This window comes from Papaver somniferum, chromosome 7, assembly GCF_003573695.1.
Source record: "Papaver somniferum cultivar HN1 chromosome 7, ASM357369v1, whole genome shotgun sequence".
NCBI classification, from domain to species: Eukaryota; Viridiplantae; Streptophyta; class Magnoliopsida; order Ranunculales; family Papaveraceae; genus Papaver; species Papaver somniferum.
This window is the reverse complement of record NC_039364.1, coordinates 3,179,026-3,197,754: the sequence shown is the minus strand read 5'-3', so window position 1 is coordinate 3,197,754 and position 18,729 is coordinate 3,179,026. Positions and strand designations below refer to the sequence as shown.

At 37.2% G+C, this 18,729-nt stretch overlaps 1 protein-coding gene across 1 annotated transcript; it reads left to right on the top strand.

Moving 5' to 3' along the window:
- Positions 1 to 1,839: 1,839 nt before the first annotated feature.
- LOC113293912 lies at positions 1,840 to 2,579 on the top strand. Its single transcript, XM_026542354.1, has 2 exons — positions 1,840 to 1,966; positions 2,053 to 2,579. Exons 1-2 carry the CDS (start codon positions 1,840 to 1,842, stop codon positions 2,577 to 2,579), a joined length of 654 nt encoding a protein of 217 aa, XP_026398139.1.
- Positions 2,580 to 18,729: the final 16,150 nt, after the last annotated feature.

Genomic DNA, 18,729 nt, shown 5'->3' with positions numbered 1-18,729 from the left:
GGTTGCAACGTTTGTTTTTCATTTTTAATCGATTAGATTGAATGGGTATTGGTCGTTTTTTCCTGAAATTGAATAAAAAATCGGAGAGTTATAGTCCCCGACTATGGCTAGGATTGGTGAAAACGAATGAAAGTCGACCTGATTGACGGTTAATCTTGATCGTTGATTGCCAATAAAATTCAGCCATCAGATCTAAAACTGTTACAGAAATGTCACAAAATATGTTACAATATAAGTATTACAGAAATATAATGTTGGATCAAACCAGTTACGAACGGACTGGTACGGAGGTTCACTGGTTAGATCATCCAGGTCACCCGGTTCACAAGAAATAAAGCGGTTGTTTGTAAAAATACTGGGTCAGTAATCAACCAGACCGGAAAAATGACCGGGTCACGGGTTTTCTGGTCCGACCGGCCGGACCGGGCCGGGTTTCAAAATACTGCTAATTCGTAGTTCTTTTCTTCGGGTTATTACCTTTTTAAAAAAAAAAAACCTCGCATTCTGCAGAATGACCCATCAGTCCTTCAACTGCTGTTGTTCCCACGAAGCGTAATCATAGGGTTTTGAATCTGGCTGAGCTAACTATCATTTGATCAGCTCCCATCATGATATTACTTCTTCCAAGCCTCCGAAGGATGCGAATTACTCTCTTCCTACTCCTTCAGTCGTTGTAGTAGAGGATTCCCCTGATAAGCTTCCCAATGATAAGAAGAGGGTAGACAAAGGAAAGAAGAAGCTTTATGAAGTAGATGATCCTGCCTATATTCCCGATCTGGATTTCTTGAAGGACATCTACACTTCGGCCCAGCATAATGAGGCTATCAAATCCCCTGTTCTCGAATCTCTGGTTTCCATTTGTTCTGATACCTTCCTTGCTCATAATCAATCCTTCTTGGAAAATGCTTCACTGGATATGACCCTTCAACAGCATGCTGCTTAAATGGGCCTGGTGAGTCTTAGTTTCTTCCTTTGCATTTTCTCACAAATCTCCTTCTTACTTTTACTTGATACTTCGCAGGAATTCAATCGTCATATGGCTAACCTCGTCGAGACTAGAATGTCTCGTGAAAGATTGGAGATCGCTGGTGCTCGTATTAAGAAGCTGGAAGAGGAACTTGCTGAGGAGAAGAAATTCGCAGATAAGCTGGATAAGAAAGCTGGTGAACTTCGCAGTAAGTTTCTTTCTTTTGTGTGCTTGATTCTTGCCTTAACTTTACTTTCGTTATTTTCTTATTTTACTTTTCGTCAATCTCGGTCTACGAAATGTCTCATGGATGCTCTCGAAGCCAAAGATTTGGTTGGAGATATTCGCGCCGAGAATTCGAATATTATGTCCCAAATTGACAGTTACGCAACTGAGAATGAGATTTTGAATGAAAAAATAGAAACTCTTTTCTCACAAGTGGATCATCTGAATGTTGAATGTGCACGCAACGAGGAACTGAATTTTCATCTACACAACGAGAATGAAAACTTGAGGATTGAACTTAGACGGGTTGGGAACTCTCTCACAACTTCAAGGAATCTCCATTCTTCGTCAAAGAAATTAGTTGAGCTATTGAAGGAAGATAAAGCTCGCATAATCAAGAAGAAAGATAAGACTGAGGTTGATCTCCGTAAATCTCGTAACGAAGTTGACGATCTAAAAATTGATAATGGTCGTATGAAAGACGAAGTGACCTTTCTTCTTTCTCGCCTGGAGAAACTTCAATGTAAAAGATCTGCTAACCCTTCTTAGAATGCGAAACCCATATAACCTCCAAAGAACATAGGTCCCGTTATTATTCGTAGTAGCGAAGACAACTCTGAATCTGTCTAATGTGTCCATGGTAAAGGATGGGACAATTCGTATCACGAGCTCTGTCTCTTCAATTCGAAGCTGCAAACCTTGAGATTTCTAGGCTTGACCATTTTAACTCAGATACTCAAAAGACTTTGGGTTCTACTATCTTTCAAAAGGAAGGTAGTTTTAAATGCTATAGGTAATTTTTCGTTTTATACTATATTTTATTCATCAAGTTTCTCATCTCTTTTCTTTTATCTTCGCAGAATCTGAGCAGCACTTCAAGAACCAAATCATTCATGTGACTCGCGAGAGAGATGGTCTTACTAGTGAGGTTTCCAAGCTCAAGGAAGATATCAAGTACTTGGACGAGGACTTGAGTAAGATGGAGAGAGATGCTGCTAAAGTTGAAAAATTGACTCGAATAAATGCTCAAACTTCCAAGGTAAAGCTTTTCAACGAGTTCTGCGATAAGCACGGTATTCCTCGCGAACGTCTTGATATTGAAGTTTTCTCTGAAGACGAACCATCCGATGATGAGAAGACTCTGTCTGACGAGGAAGAAAGTGACGAAGATGCTGATGATGATGAGGAAGCTGAGATCGAAGTTTCAAAGGACAAAGCTTCTATTCCCACGAAGACAGTTGATGAACCTTCGTCTTCGGCAAATCCTACCAATCAATCTCGTGGTGCTGACAATGTCGAAGTGGAAACTACTGGGGCTGGTGCTGGTACTGTCGAAGTAGAAGTTACTGGAGCTATTCCCATTCAGCAATTGTCTCTTCAGTCCTGATTTTCTTCTTTGCAACGTGTTGGTTATTTTGTTCTTGACATTCTACTTCCTTTAATATTTTCTTTTAAACTGGGCGCTCCCAAGCTTGAGGGAAAAAACATTTTGGATCCTTTTGCACTTTAATGCTATCTTCATCTTTTTTCTTCTTCATATGTTTCAGAATTCCTATTGTATACTTGAGATACAGATAATTAGTATGGATAGGATATATCTCGTATAATCATGGCTTGACATACAAAGTGGCTTAATATGTTATAGTATATGTATGTCTGCGAGAGATTTAGAATTAGATTTGCGAAGTTAATCTCATTCTTGGGAGCAAAAACATTGAACTTGCCCCTAATATTTTCTTTCCTCTAGTGTATACTTGCCCCTCTTTTTTGTTTCAAATAATGAGAATCTTCCCGAAGGAAATACTCAAAAGTATAAAAATATAAAAATATATACTTGCCTCTTATTCTTTTGTGTAGTTCGGAAATGTACCTTAACTTCTTCGTATATTACCTATCTTTTACAGCTTCAATTCAATGACAAGCTGATTACCTTGCCTTTTGCATATGCCTCGATTTGTCATTTTGATTTTCCTGGAACATTAATTTTTATTTCATGATAGTGATATATTACTTGTGATAGTTTTTCCTCTTTATTTTCTTCGTGGATTTTCCTTTTGTATGCATAGTTCATTGTTATAGATTTTTCCTCTTGTTGTGATTTTTTTTTTTTATTGATGGTTGCGAATTTTTATTTCGTGGTTTTATTGCGCCTCTTATTTAAGGTCTTATTGTGCCTCACCCTTTTTTCCAGGATCTTAATGTATCAACGAAGTCTCAGGAACTCAGTATTCTTACGAATAATGATTCATCAACCTCGTCTTAGCTATCATTTTCTTACCTCGTCAGGTTATTTCGCAACAATATGACAGGACTAGTTATTCCCGTGAATAATAGCCCTATGATATTGTCGTCTGGTTGGTCACGAAGTTAAACCTAACAATATGACAGGACTAGTTACTCTGGAGAGTGACGTCCCTTTATATTCCCCCTGATTTCCCCTTCAAGGAAGTTAAACCTAACATCCATGTTTCTCTCTTCCCATCCGGCTATTACAACAATCTGTTGTTTTCGTGACTTATTATCCCTTCTCCAATATGGATTACGGTTACGAAGTCACACCCTAGGTGGGATTTCTTTGGGACCGAGTGCATCGTAGATAGGACTTGCCATACAGTCATGGCCGGTAACGCTCCAGACGTCTCAGGCACCCGCAGCTCAACCGAATACGTCGGCGCCCTGGTCATATTTCTGCATCCCTTACCGGAGGCCATCACAAAAGGGACCCTCATAGGATAGGTCTTATCATTGCCTCTACTAGAGTTGTTCAACATGACGTGCATTAGGACTTATATATGTGCCTCTTGCACTTCCATAAGAACTAAGGTGCACACCATGAGTCCCCAGCCTACCTAGGCGAAGGGTTTAAGTTCCCCTAGAAACTGTTTTATTTTGTGGGTCTTATCAGCCTCCTAGTCAGGTCTGACTTGCCTATAAATGAGGTCTTATTTTTCCCGAATGTATTTTCTTTGCGAATATATATGAAAAGATATTTCATTACGTATTTGATCTGCTGAGGAGTACACATCTTTTCCTTTATTTTTGTTTGATATTATACTACATAATTATGGATAATATTTTTTGATATAGACTGGATTCCATGGGTGATCCAACATCCGATCTTTCCTTTCTATTTCGCCATATATCATATTTCCTTCATCATTTGTGTCTTTTCCTTGAAAATCTGCGAGTTCATAAGCTCCGTTACCTTTCACGATGTACGTACCTTCCCACGTGGGGTTCCAAATTTCCTCCTGATCCTTTCTGGTACGGTGGGATTTCTCGTAGAACTAATTATCCTGGCACGAAGATTCTCTCTTTGACTTTTTTATTGTACTCGCGAGATAATCTTTGGTGATAATTCGTCATATGTCGGAGTGCGGTTTCTCTATTTTTCTCCAAGTCATCCAACTTTGCATGAATCAAATCTGAATTTAAACCCTTTTTCCATGCCTCTTTCTTAGTTGTGGGGATGATTATTTCGGTGGGTGATACTGCCTCTACTCCATATGCCAAGAAAAAGAGGTACATTCCCGTGGCATCTCTTCTCGTGGTTCTATATTACCAAAACACGTTTGGCACCTGCTCACACCATCCTTTATGGTGGCCTTATAACTTCTTCTTCAACGTGGTCGCTATTGTCTTGTTCGTCGCCTCCACTTTCCCATTACTTTGTAGATATAGCGGAGTTGACTTTCCTGATTGTATCTTGAATGCATTGAAAAAAATCTTCATGTTTTCTTCTTCAAACTGCTTTCCATTATCAGATAGAATTTGCACAGGAATCCCGAATCTTCATATGATGTTATCGGGAATAAAGTCGTATACATCACCATCACGAGTATGCTGTAAGGCTTTAGCTTCGACCCATTTCGTGAAATAATCAGTTGCCACTATTAAGTATCTTCATTGTTTTTTTCCATTCACGAATGGTCCAAGGATGTTTATGCCCACATAACGAATGGCCAAACACTTAATATGGAATTTAGACTCGTAGCTTGTGCGTGTATCCGTTTCCTGAACCTTTGGCATGCTTCGCAACTTGTGGAAATATTCTTTGCATCATTATGCATATGTGGCCAAAAATACCCTTGTGTCTTAGTTTTATGAGCCAAAGATCTGGTACCACTTTGATTGCCAGCATCATCATAGTTTATTGCCTTCATTATTCCAATCCTTTCTTTTTGCGACAAACATCTCAGCAATGGGCCATGATATGACCTTCGGTACACGATTCCTTCTCGCAGTTCATAATTCGTCGCTTTGCTTTTAATCTTATTTTCCTCGAATCTGTCACGAGGTAAATCTCCTTTCACCAGATACTTATAAATTGGAGTTCGCCAATCTTCGTCATCTAACTCTGTTTCTGCTTCTCCATTTTTCACGAGCATGATCTTTGTCACCTCATCTTCTTTGTTTACTGATGGCTGCATTAAAAACTCGATACAGATATGCTTGATTGTGGAGTCGATAATCATTGAAGCTATGAAGGCTAAAGCATCAGCATGTCTGTTATTTCCTCTATTCGAGAAGAATATTCTTTCACGAGTTGTAAGTATTTGTGCATTGTGGGGTCACTCGCATTGTATCTTTCTTCAATCTGTCGAAAACCAATTGCGAATCGTTGGTTATTCTTACTTCTCCTAACTTCATTTCATTATCTATCCTTAGAGCATGTACCACCGCCTCATATTCCGTCTCGTTATTAGTTTCCTTATATTCTAACCGGAAACAGTAAACTATTCTCGCCCCTCCTGGCGAAGTAAATACGAATCCCATGCGTCCACTTGAACTATTTGAAGATCCATCAACAAATATCTCCCATCTTCGCGGATGATTCTCTTTAAGTAGGTCCTCTGGGTCTAGGTGATCTTATTCATATCCACCATTTCCTCTACCCCTTCGTCTTCTTCCGAGGGAAATTCAGCTAGAAATTCTGTAACTATATGTGACTTCGTAGAAGTTTGAACTTCGTATTTCATCCTGAATTGGTCAATTTGAGTGTTCCATCTTTCAATTCTTCCTACCCTCTTCGTGTTATTCAAAACAGATTCTACTGGGACTCTAGTCAACAACTTGATTTTATGGGTTTGAAAATAAGTTCGCGGTTTCTGTGCCGCATATACCAAGGCTAATATCAACTTTTCGATATTCGGATAATTTCTTTCAGCAGAATTAAAAGTTTTACTGATATAAAAGATTGGCTTTTCTATTCCTTCAGCCGAGCGAAGTAAAACTGCACTAGGAGCATTTAATGTAGCTGCGAGACAAATTAATAATTCTTCTCCGGGTTCTGGTTTCTGCAGGATGAACAGCTTGATGAGATATTCCTTTATTTAAGATATCGAAGAATTGTTTACATTTGTCCAAGGATATTTAAATGAATCTTCCCAAGGATGCTAATTTTCCGTTCAGTTTTTGCACATTTTTTATGGGGGCTGGGGATGACATATCTAGTATGGCTTGAACCTTAGTTGGATCCACTTCAATTCCTTTGTTCGAGACTATATGACCTAGGAACTTCACTGACTCAACTCCAAAGATGCACTTCGCAATATTTATCTTCATCTTATAGACCCTCATTTTTTCAAAAATCTCCTTCAAATCTTCTACATGGTCTCCAGATTCCTTGGTCTTTACGAGCATATCATCAACATAAACTTCCAACTTCGAATGTACCCATCTGGAGAAGATATTTTCTACCATTCGCTCCTACATAGCTCCTGCATTTTTCAGTCTGAAAGGCATTCTTGTATATAAATATAATCCTCTAGGACCAAAGAATGTTATGTGTTCTTGATCTTTCTCTGAGAGTGATATTTGATTATAACCTGAATATCCATCCATCAATGAAATCCGATGATACCCCGATGCTGACTCCACCATATGTGGCATGTTAGGTAAAGGGAATCTTTCTTTCGGATAGGCATTGTTCAAATCACTGAAGTCAATACAGATTTGTATCCCTTTATTTTTCTTCGGTACTATTACCATGTTTGCAATCCAGTCTGGATAGTTCGTTGGTCGTATAATTCCCGAATACATCATTATTTGGAGTTCGGCTTTTATTTGCTCATGGTATGCAGTCGCTATTTTTCTTATCCTTTTCCTTATTGGTTTTACCCCTGGATTCAATTCCAACTTGTGACAAGCAACTAGTGGATCAATCCCTAGCATTTCATTCATACTCCATGCGAATACATCTTGATACTATCGTAACAATTTTATTAATTTCTCTTCTTCGTTCGCCTTCATCTTTGTTCCAATTTTCACCATCTTTGGTTCTTCTTCATTCCCAAATTTATTTCCTTCGTGGATTCTACAGCTGCGAAGTTCATGATTGGTTCACCAAGTGGAGATGGTTCCTTTAATTGCTATAAAGGATCTTCTTCTTTTTCAGGAATCTCACTTGGTACGGCCCATCCTTCTTTTGCTTTGGTCATGTATACCATTAGTTCTTATTCATTCGTTTCCTCCAGCACTCTTTTCTTTTGGTCCTTTTTCTTTTTTAGCCTTTCTTCAAAGTTATGAACATCCTTCTCGCTGCAATCTCTTGCATCCTTTAAATCTCCTTTTATTTCGCCTATCCCGCTTGGCATTGAGAAACGGATTGCTTAATGAAAGGTTAATGCTACTCCTTTTATTCCATGCACCCAGGGTCTTCCTATAAGCGCATTTTAAGGTGAATCTACGTTTACCACGCATACAGTAACTTCCGTCTCTAATTCTCCTACGAAGATTTTCACAACGAATTCACCTTTTGGTCTCGATACAACTCCATTGAATCCGTATATGTTATAATTCGATGGAACGAGGTCATAATCCTTGTATCCCATGGTCTTGAATGCATGATAAAAGAGAATATCCACCGAACTTCCAGTATCCTCCAAGATTTTATCCATCGCCCATTTCTTCCTATCTTTAGTAGGATCATTCTTCCATCACGAGTGTTTTCCAATAGTCAGGGTTATAACCAACGGATCCGTATGTGAAGTTCCTCCTTCGGGTGCATATAGAGATGAGAAAGATATTTCTATCTTTTTCCATTCCTCCAATGGTCCTTTATTCGCAACAATAAATATTTCGTTCCCCTCGAAATCTTTTTTGTACACCCTCCTTAGCACGTTATCATGGAAATTCTCTGCGCTTTTCGCAGAATGTATTATGGAATTGCAATTCAATCTTTGTGCCCCTCTTTCTATTTCGATACGATATACCTGTGCAGGTTGCTGATTTAGATTATTTTCATAAACTGGCGGTGGGGGTGGCAGTGCCTGATTTTCCAATAAGTGTGTTAACTTTCCTTGTTCTATTAAATGAAGTATTATTTTTCGGACGTTCCTGCAACTATTTTTGTTGTGCCCATGGAAGCGATGATACCTACAAAACTCGTAACTTCTTCTTCCAGGTGGCGGCTCCATCCTTATATTCAGAGGTATGTGGATTTCTTCAGTTAATACAATTGCTTCCCATACATTTTCTACAGTTGTATTCAATCTAGGAAGTTTCACATCTTCGAACACTGTTACATTTGGTTTTCTTTCTTCCGACCTTTGATTTCGGTTGTTTCTTCGCTGATCTCCCGAATTATTATCTCGTCGATCATAATTTATTTGCTTTGATCCTCCGTATCCTCCGTAATCCCTGTTGATCCACTATGAGTACCCACTTGATAAATTTACTAGCTTTGCTTGATTCGCATTTGAAGGTTCCCCTTTCTCGTATTTTTGAGTCGCTTTCACCGCATGTGTCATTCGTTTCAACATACGCGAAGTTCCTTCTTTTGACGGTATTTCCAGGATTTGGCTTACTTCATTTTGTTTCTCCTCCAGGGCTATATACTCTTTTTGGTACTCCCTCAATCCATTCATCATTAGAGAATTTCTTATTATAAATATTTGGGTGTACATGAGATCAGTTGGGACAATGGAATTCACGAAAGCCAAAATAAAATTCTTCTTGTCAACTCTCCCAGCAAGTTCACTACATACAGTCCTCCATCTCATCACAAGACTTCGCAGACTCTCACTAGGTCTTCGTCTTAGGTTAAACAAGGTCTCAATTCCCGTCCTCAACATGTTATTACTTATATAAGTTGTCAAGAATATCCTTTGCAAGTCTCTAAACGAGGAAATTCCTCTTTCTGGAAATCCATCAAACCAAGCCAATGCCTCTCCTGTTAGACTCGTAGGAAAATACTTACACATCACTCCATCATTTCGTCCCCACTAAATTAACAAGAGAGTGTATTGTTTCAAGTGTTGTACTTCATTTTTTGTTCTGCTGAATATGCTTCCGAAGGTTGGCAGCGTGCATCTCGAAGGGATTCTTGCATGCAATACTTTGTAAGTAAATGGGGATTTATCGGCCTCTTTTATTGCTTCTGCTAGCTGCACCCGTCCTCTTCTACGCGAATTTTTTATCAGCGTCCTCATTTCTTGCAATTCGTTCAGAACTTCTTGATTTAAATTTCCTCCACCATCTTCGCGTACATTTCTTCTTTCTTCTTCGTGCCTCCTTTCGTCTTCGCGTCTCCGCTCTTCTTCTTACATTCTTTCCTCTTCGTGCCTCCTCTCTTCTTCAAATATTCACCTCTGATCCTCCCATGTGGTTTCTTCCAATGCTCTCCTCAACTTTCTTTCTTCACTATTTTATCTTCGTCGTCACCTTGTCAGTTCTCTCATTTCCTCATATTTTCTCTCTTCATCTTCGTTATTTTCGATTACATCGTCTCTCAAACGTAAATTCCTCCTTGATGATGAGATTGTTCTCGTCCTTGAGTCTGAATCTCTTGCTCGCGAATCATTGACTGTTCTTTCTTCATTAAGTTGAAGATTTTCCTGCATCAAAGTTGCATTTTGTCTTGCGAGTCTAGTTAGTTGTTCCACTAGATCTCTTTCTCTTTCTCTTTCTTGAAGAAGTGTCTTCTCAACTGCTCCAATGTCATGTTTTCTTCATTGATATTTTCCTCCCTTTCTTCGTGAACTGGTTCTTCTCCTACAACAATTTTGGTATGAGTAGTGTGGACCGATCCTTCACGTAGATTGTTTCCGTTAGAACCACCGTTCTGCTGTTGAGTAACGCCACGCCTTCCTCCTGCAGCTTATGTTCCTCCTATCTCCATTCTTCCTCCTCTTCTTGCTTCTAAACGTTTGCTTTTCCTTGTTGCTATTATGTGCTTTGCTCGGCTTGGTACTCTTGCTATTAATCAACTTCGACTGATACTTACGAATCAACTCTTGACTCACCAAATCGTTTATGATTCTTAATTAATGAGATTAAGTTAACTTTGATATGAACTCAAGGATAAATTTCCTTTAAAAATATCAACGAAATTTTCAAGATAGAACTCAAATATTACTCTATCTTTCAGATCTCAACACGAACAAAACTTCTAAGATTCATGAAACCATACTTTTCGTGGGGAATAACTCATTAATAATTTTAACAACAAAACTCAAAAACAACTTCAACTTCCTTTCTAGATCTCGGGTGATAGTAAACTTTCAGCCTAAGTTCCTTGTTTCTGGATACCAAAATGTAACTACTGGAAATCCAGTAGCACACCCAAATGATATTCACCACAAATCTAAGACATGTTTAAAAGAATAAAATCAAAGTTCTTCTTTACTGAATGCCTGATTATGATGATGATATTACAAATATATAAACTCACAAGAACCCTAACTTACTTTCTCTAAACACAACCTCACTGATTACAAATTATCCAACCCCTCTTACAATGATCTAAGGTCTCTATTTATAGGCAAAACTGAATAGTGGAGTACATCTCATTTTACTTCGCCATAAATCACACAATTCATGTGACTATACTTTATACTTCGCCCAAACCATTTTCAATAAAGTTTTCCCATCTCTTTCGCCGATATCTTCGGAAACATGTTTGTACAACTGTCCTAGTTTCTTGTACGAAATTCATATTCGTTTGGAGTTATCTTTCACTTCGCTTCACAACTTTTACTTCGTTATCTATTTTCCCCTTCAGTTAGTCTTTATCTCGTATACTGATTATCTCGAGACATTTCTTCTCATTATGTGTTCCGCAGACCTGTCTTTTCGGGGATAAAATCCATGCTTCGCAGATCCAATATTCGTAAAAGTAACTTTGACAACTGATTTGGCTTATCACTGACATTTATCCCCGGGTTTAGTTTAGAAGATCTTTTGGTGAGATTTATTCATCTACTTCGTGCAATCTTGTTCGACCACGTGGCGGGTAGGTTTTTTGTACCTACAAGCTTCAAGGTGTTGAAGCTGGTATCAAGCTTGCTATTAAGTAGGGAGCACAAAAGGTTTCTGTGCGCATGGATTCTATGACGTTTGTGTCGGACTTCTCAAGGCCTACTGTTGCGCCACCGTGGACCTACCACCATACTTGGATGTCAATAGAAAGGCTCTGGAATAGCTTCCAAGGTTTTACTTCTTGCCATTCATTTCGTGAAGCTAATAGAGCTGCAGATCTCTTGGCCAACGCTTCCCATTCCGGAAGATATGAAGAAATTGACCCTAGTGACTTTCCAGAAGATTTACGAAGGATGGTATAGGAAGATGCAATGGGGAAAACCTACCTGAGGAATTCTACCAGCAGAGGCTAAGTTACTTGTGTTGGCTTTGGTCTTGGTTTTGTTGTTTGTTGTGCTGGATTATTTCTCATTTACTGTTTTCCTGTATGGTTGGGTCTCCTTAACTCCGTCTCTTTTCAAAAAGAAAAAAAAAACTTATTTGTGCTATTGGAGATCAGAAGTACCGTTTCATCTTCAAATTTCAAACTAGCAAGCTAGATTGCTAAAGACAATCAAGTCAAAAGAAGGTGATGCCCATCTTCATGCACCTTATGCTTCTTTCTCTCTTCCCTTATTGAAGAAAGTGCAAAAGAGATGTAGATCAAAGCATAGAAAAGGTGTAGTCATATTTACAATTTCATTTTCACGCTAACTCGTTCATGGGTCCCCTTACAACAACTTCTAGGGATCACCCCTAAAAAGAAAATACAAATAGACGCTTCTCTAAACCTTTCTTTTACTAAAGCCTGGCTGAGCCCGACTCCGATCGATCCCTCACGTCTCTCTCACTCTTTCTCCTTCTGCTTTAATCTTCGTTTAGGGCAACCTCTTTTTCTTTCTATCCAAAACCTAGAGAGAAAAAGAAAATTATTCTTGTCTAGTTTATTAACATAGGGAGTGAATTTTTTGTCACTTCAGATTATTTTTTGTACACACCATGGGATATTTTGCAGTGTGATACTATGTACGATTGTGTATTTTGTTTTGAGCAGTGAATTTGTAATGGTAGACGTGCAAGTGGGAGTGGAGGAACAAGTAGGACAGAATGTCAGCACAACAGGGAGAAGAAGCAGGCATATGACTATCATAGTTAATGTGATTACACGGCTTGGTTAAACCTGTGAAAGGACAATACCACATCGCCATAATCCGCTTAATTATCTTAAAATATAATATGGAAGGGCGTTCCACTCATTGCCAATTGGTTTTGAGTTGGATGCCTGTATTCTAATATGGTATCATAGCATGTTTTTTGCGACGAGTCATTAGACCGCGCCTTTACTCCACGTCACCCGATTTATTGTCCACGTATTAGACCCAATGAGGCTACTCGTGAGGGGGCGTGTTGAGGTTATTAGTCCCACAACGTCTGGGTTATCTAAGATCATGCTGTTTATAATCCTTACGGTGTCTCCTCTCATAGCCAATTGGCTTTGAGTTGGATGCCCACAGACTTTAAGATGGTATCAGAGCTAAGACCCAGACCCAGACCTGCGTACGCTGGGTGTAGGCCGAATTACTGGCCGAAGTGTTTAACCGATTTTGTCACTTGTACATCCGGGGTGTAGGCCAGTGTCGATACTGGCCGAGGTGTTACCCCTGATTTAGTCACTCACCTATGTACACCTGTTACTGATGGACTGGTAACTCGTACGTAGGCCCACGTGTGAGGTCCAGTGACTGACCTTACACGTGAGGGGCGTGTGAAATGACAATAATCCCACATCGCCATAATCCGCTTAATTAACCTTAAAATATAATATGGAAGGAATGCTCCAATTATTGTCAATTAATTTTGAGTTGGATGCCCATATTCTAACAAAACCGTACTGGTAGCCCTCGCAGACCACCATACCGGACCAACACCTGAGCTGAGCAGTTTCGATTTTCGGTACTGTAACACTTCATCCTGGGAGGCAGCAAAGTTCTAGGCAGCAAAGTATCTCATACTAGCTCCGCTTATGCCCATAACCCACAGCCCACCATCATCATTACCGTCGCCTTCTTTTTTCTCTCCTCTCTTATTAAAGAAAGTGAAAGTGATCAAAATGAAAAGAAAAGCGCAGGCAGCAGTAATGACAGTTTCAGGACCCCTAACTACAAAGTCTAGCTACAACTCCTCCTAGGGATCACCTAAAAAAGCTCATACAAGCTCACTGTCTGCAAGTTGATTCCGATCGATCTATAACGTCTCTCTCACTCTGTCTCCTTCTTTAATCTTCCGTTCTTCTGTGGCTTACATTACAGTGATCATACCTTCTTCTTCTTCTTCTTATCGTTCTCTTTTACCCAAAACCATGACGTGTTGTGTATGCATTACTGTGTATGTACGGCTTTGCAGAATTTTGCTTTTGGTAATGAATAATAGATTGAGCCATACACGTGCAAGTGGAAATTGGGGGAACAAGTAGGACAATATGTCAGTACTATAAAAAAATAGTCGAAGAACCAGGCACACACACGTAGAGTTCATGTGTCACGCTTGTTTACTTTTTGCAACTTTATTATTCAGTTTAGCTGCAGCTTAATTATAGTACCTTTGGCTTTAATGTTCTTATGGTGTCTCATGATCTGTCAAGTTGATGAAGCTTATGCATCCACCAGCATGAAATGATCCAAACCTAATCACATCATCTCCCAGAGATGCCTTGTTTCTGCAGCTGATTCCTACCGGCGTTCGAGTGAAGTTTATCCCGGTTCTCTATTGATGTGGCATAAATAATAATTATTGGCCACACAACCTCATGCAAAATCAATTTGATGCACACTCCTTTAAAGAGTTTCAATTTAAATGTGTGGGTGCAAAATATCGCACACTCATTTGGTATGCAAAATAATACCTTTAGTAACAAGCGAACACGAACACATACAATATTCTCTATATCAAAATAGAGTTTTTTTCGAGGGTGGTGGTTAATCAGAGCTTCCGATTGATTCTGACCCCACCATTTTATTTATTTTGGTCATTTTAAATAGTATCAAAAAAGAAATCTAAGAAAAAAAAATTTTGTCCCATAATATATTTTCCAGAAATACACATTTATGAGAAGTTATTATCAAAAAGAGAAAATTTTCGCAAAATATTATTCAATTACTAAATAAATGTAAAAAAATCATCAAAAATATATTTACGCCTAATTTAATCTAACATTGAAAATGAGGAGAATCTTTTGACCCGTAATATATTTTTCTGGCCAATTTTTTGGCCAATGATATTCAAGGAAATATATTACCTAAAATATCCAAATCTAATAAAAATTTAAAATTATCAAAAATGAAAAATCGACAATAATTAATTTAATCCTAATAATCCATAATTAAGATATGCAAATCAAATCACGATATTATTGTTCATCACGGTTCATCTAAAATTTAAATCAATCACGAAATAATTAAACAAAAAAGTTCAATGTCTAATGCCCGACTACACTTCTTTTGATTAAGTTGATTTTAATTACAATTACAAACCACTAATAAAAAAGTAAAAAAATCAATCATACTTAGATCGATCAACCAATAAATTCTAAAATCAAATTATATAAAGTTGTGGATACGCACTCGTAGATTGAAGTATACTTCCTTCTACGAAAAAATTAGTTGATGATCCTGCCAAATAGCCAAAATACAAAATTATTAGTAGAAAATCGTGAAGAAAATTTCAAAACAAATTCGTGTTAAACAATATCAAGCAAACGTTCACAAGGAGAAAATATCAGTACAAAAGATGAAATAGATAATATAAATGGGTTTCAATATATTTTTGTTAAAACTATTCAAAATCGTGATAAATATTTTAGGTAACATTTCATTCCATAAATAAAGGATTAATGAATATTTTTACCTTAAAAAAATGTGCATGATATACTGATTATTATTTCTCACGATACGATTCATCTCCAAAATCTCCAAAACAATGAAAACATTGATTCTATTCCAAAACCATTTGAAAAGATACTCAATATATTTCAGGTATAATTAATTGATATTATATTTCCAAAACATTTTTTTATGGAATTTGTCGGTTTAGTGGTTTTCTATATAAAGCATTCGTGAACAAGCCTAACCGAGTTGTTTCAATGGTGCTTCTTTCTTCTAGATTTTTTTTCTTCCCGAAATTAATATGGTTTTATCTGATCCATTGTCATTGTTGGTTTACAGGGATCCTCGATTATGTATGTAGCTTTTGTAGCCGTCCATAGTCAAGCAATATCAAGGTATATCAAATATTGTTGTCATTCCGATATGAAACACAATTTTTATGTTTTGTTTTGCAGGTCTTTTGATGCATCAAACGCGTTTTTCTAATTATTATTCATTCAGAAAAATAAAGGTTTGTTCAATTTTATTACTGATCGTGTTTGTATGATTGTTCTTCGCTCATTTTCTATTTTAACAATTTGGTTGTTGGTAGACTAATCAATTTTATTGGTTTGAGAGATCTTGAGTCTGAAACTGATAAGAACTTAAACCTAAATAATATTTTAGATTTTTATTTTTATTTTCACTGATTAGTACCAAAACATTTATATGTATTAGCCAGGGGAGGATTTGAAGTAATGGTCATCAAGTTCATGTAGTCGATTTCCTTAACGGGAAAGAAAGTAGGCATTAGTCCCCTTCTTTCTATAACTATATCTTAATTTTTCTTGACAACAAAATCAGTTTTCTGAGTTTTTTATGTTATCGTAATGGTTTAGTACAAATCGTTGCTATCTTTATACCTTATGCAGACCAACTGATCATCTCATCCTGACAAATCATTGCTAATGAAAATAAAAAAATTCTGTTAAAACACAAATTTACTAACAGTAGACGGCAATTTTATGACCAAAATTGACAAGCAAGGTGCTTGGGACAGCAAGCACGTAGACAAAAAGAAGCAAAACAAAAAACAAGCCACCTACAAACCATAGATTCCGAACAAGTATATCAACAAGACAAAGTTTTAGTCGGTCAACAAGCACAACATTCAGCGAACCCATGAAAAGTTATCAAAAAGAAAAGAAAATGCATTGATACAACCTGTACGGGTAAGAAAACTGGAAACTGGAAACTGTAAACTGTAACTTAACATTTATGACTGTTATATCTCACATTTTTTTGTCAATGCAGTCTACTCGTCTACATAAAAAAATAAAACTTCTCAACCTACCAGGGTTGGGATTGTTTAGTTCAATGATTTCAGAAGACATTTTCATGGCATATTCATTTTATAGGTGTTGTTGTCACCCCTTTTATCTCTTGAGGTACACTTACTGAAGTTAAGCGTTGACATTAATTATTCTTTCTTTCCTAATTATGTTACTGGTATAATATTTAACATCTCCATTGTTCTTTTTTTTCGTCTGGTTCTAAGAGTGCCAGTATTCCTAATAATATGACTTGTTGCTTCTCTATATATCTTTCCATTTGATTAGTCTTAATTAGTCATTAAATATTTTCTTTAACTACTGAAACTTAAGATGAACTTTTGTTTACACGAGTTTTCCTGTTTTTGACAATATTTTTGAAATTTACATTAAAGCGAGCTACAATCTTTTCTGATCGACAAAGTTAGGAATTATTTTGTTGCTAATATAAATTTGGTATATATATATATCATATTGAAAAAATAATTAGCAAGGATCTTGATTATTCTTTTATGAATCATAAGCAAAATACATAGGCCATCGAGAGTATACAAAAAGAGTTGGTTTCTTTCAATCTTCCTCTTCAGAGACCATGATTTGTTGTTATTTTATATATTAGCTGATTATTATTACCTTATATTTTTATTTTTTATCTGAGTCGAAAATGTGTGGAAAACTTTCTCATGGATTAAGATAGAATGTAATTTTTTCATTTCTTCGTGTGGCAGAGCCTGCACGTTCCAACAAAATCCAATTTTTATCTTTGGGTGACACAGCTTACATTGTAGCTATTCAGAAGCTAATAGTGTATTCTTTTATTGAATAGTTTGTTTGTGCTAAAGTTCAATGTATTGTAGACCTAAACTCTTTTGTATGTGCATGTAGTATAAATACTCATTGCGATCGAATCACAGATAGACCTGCCTTGCCTCATTAATAGATGATGCATATCCAAATTGCCTAAAGCGGGTCATTGCGGATGATGTTGATACAATGTGTACCAGAGAGAGGAGATGTATTTCCTCCTCATTCTTAACAGATATTCCTAAAGTGAGATGGGTCATCATCGGCTTCCGCAGCATCTCCACCTAAAAAATTGACGACTTTGATGGTTGGTATACCAGCGAGATCGAAGCGATAGAAACAGAATCATAGTAGTAATCTAAGCTTCTGCAGCATCTGCACAAAATCGAAGCGGATCGAACTGCATTTGCATTCATAGAAGGGAAGAAATAAACCACACTGTTCAGTCACCAAATTGGGTCTTCTTCCGTACGCGTACTCATCATTTTGAAAGGCCAACAAAAAAATTTCAATAAAGAATCCAAGTGCATGAGAAACTTTTCGTACTTAACCATATAAAGTTAAAATTCAAAATCATGATTAATGCTTTCAGTGTGTTTCATTTTACTTTTGATTTCCTTGGAATTTTATTAGAGTGCTCTCAGTAGTCTAATATGAGATATAATTCATAAAATTGATGTATAGGCGGCCTCTAAAGGTCATTACTGCACATGCTTTAATTATGGCATTTAATATGGGATCGGGCGTCTTCTTGCTATTTGCAGAGACATGCTCTGGGAGTGTGAAATATTATCGTAAATAATTCTAATTCCTCTACTGATTTATTTATTTTTCCCCCTCTCTCTCTCTTTTTAATTATGTTTTTTTTTTTGTAAGTCTTTGAATTATGGTTTGAGACTCTCAGTTTAGATTATCTTTCCAAGCTAGGTTTATATATCATTTGTTGAGAATAGAATGCAATGCGTACATTAAAGACATTTTCCTCTTGCAGGTTATTCTTTGGTGAACAACACAGGGGGAGGCAGAACTAAATCACATCCTTAGTTGATTTGTTTTGATAATAACAAGAAGGATATTATATTTTAGGGTTGTTAGTCCCAGATAGAACCTATAGGTTCTCCCTATGTTGGAGAGACAAAAGTATATAAAAAAAATAAAAGCATGAGCTCCACAAATTCAAAGAAAATCAATATTTTGAGAAAAGACGGGAGCCTCACTTTTAATCCGTTCATGGGGATGGATTAACCACTATAGGCTCTGACAATAATTGACTGCAAATCCATAATTTTGTTGCACCGCAGGG

Coding starts and splice junctions, on each gene's coding strand:
- LOC113293912 (XM_026542354.1), top strand. CDS start 1,840: ATGGGACAATTCGTATCACGAGCTCTGTCTCTTCAATTCGAAGCTGCA. Junction 1,967..2,052: donor TACTATCTTTCAAAAGGAAG/GTAGTTTTAAAT, acceptor TTATCTTCGCAG/AATCTGAGCAGCACTTCAAG.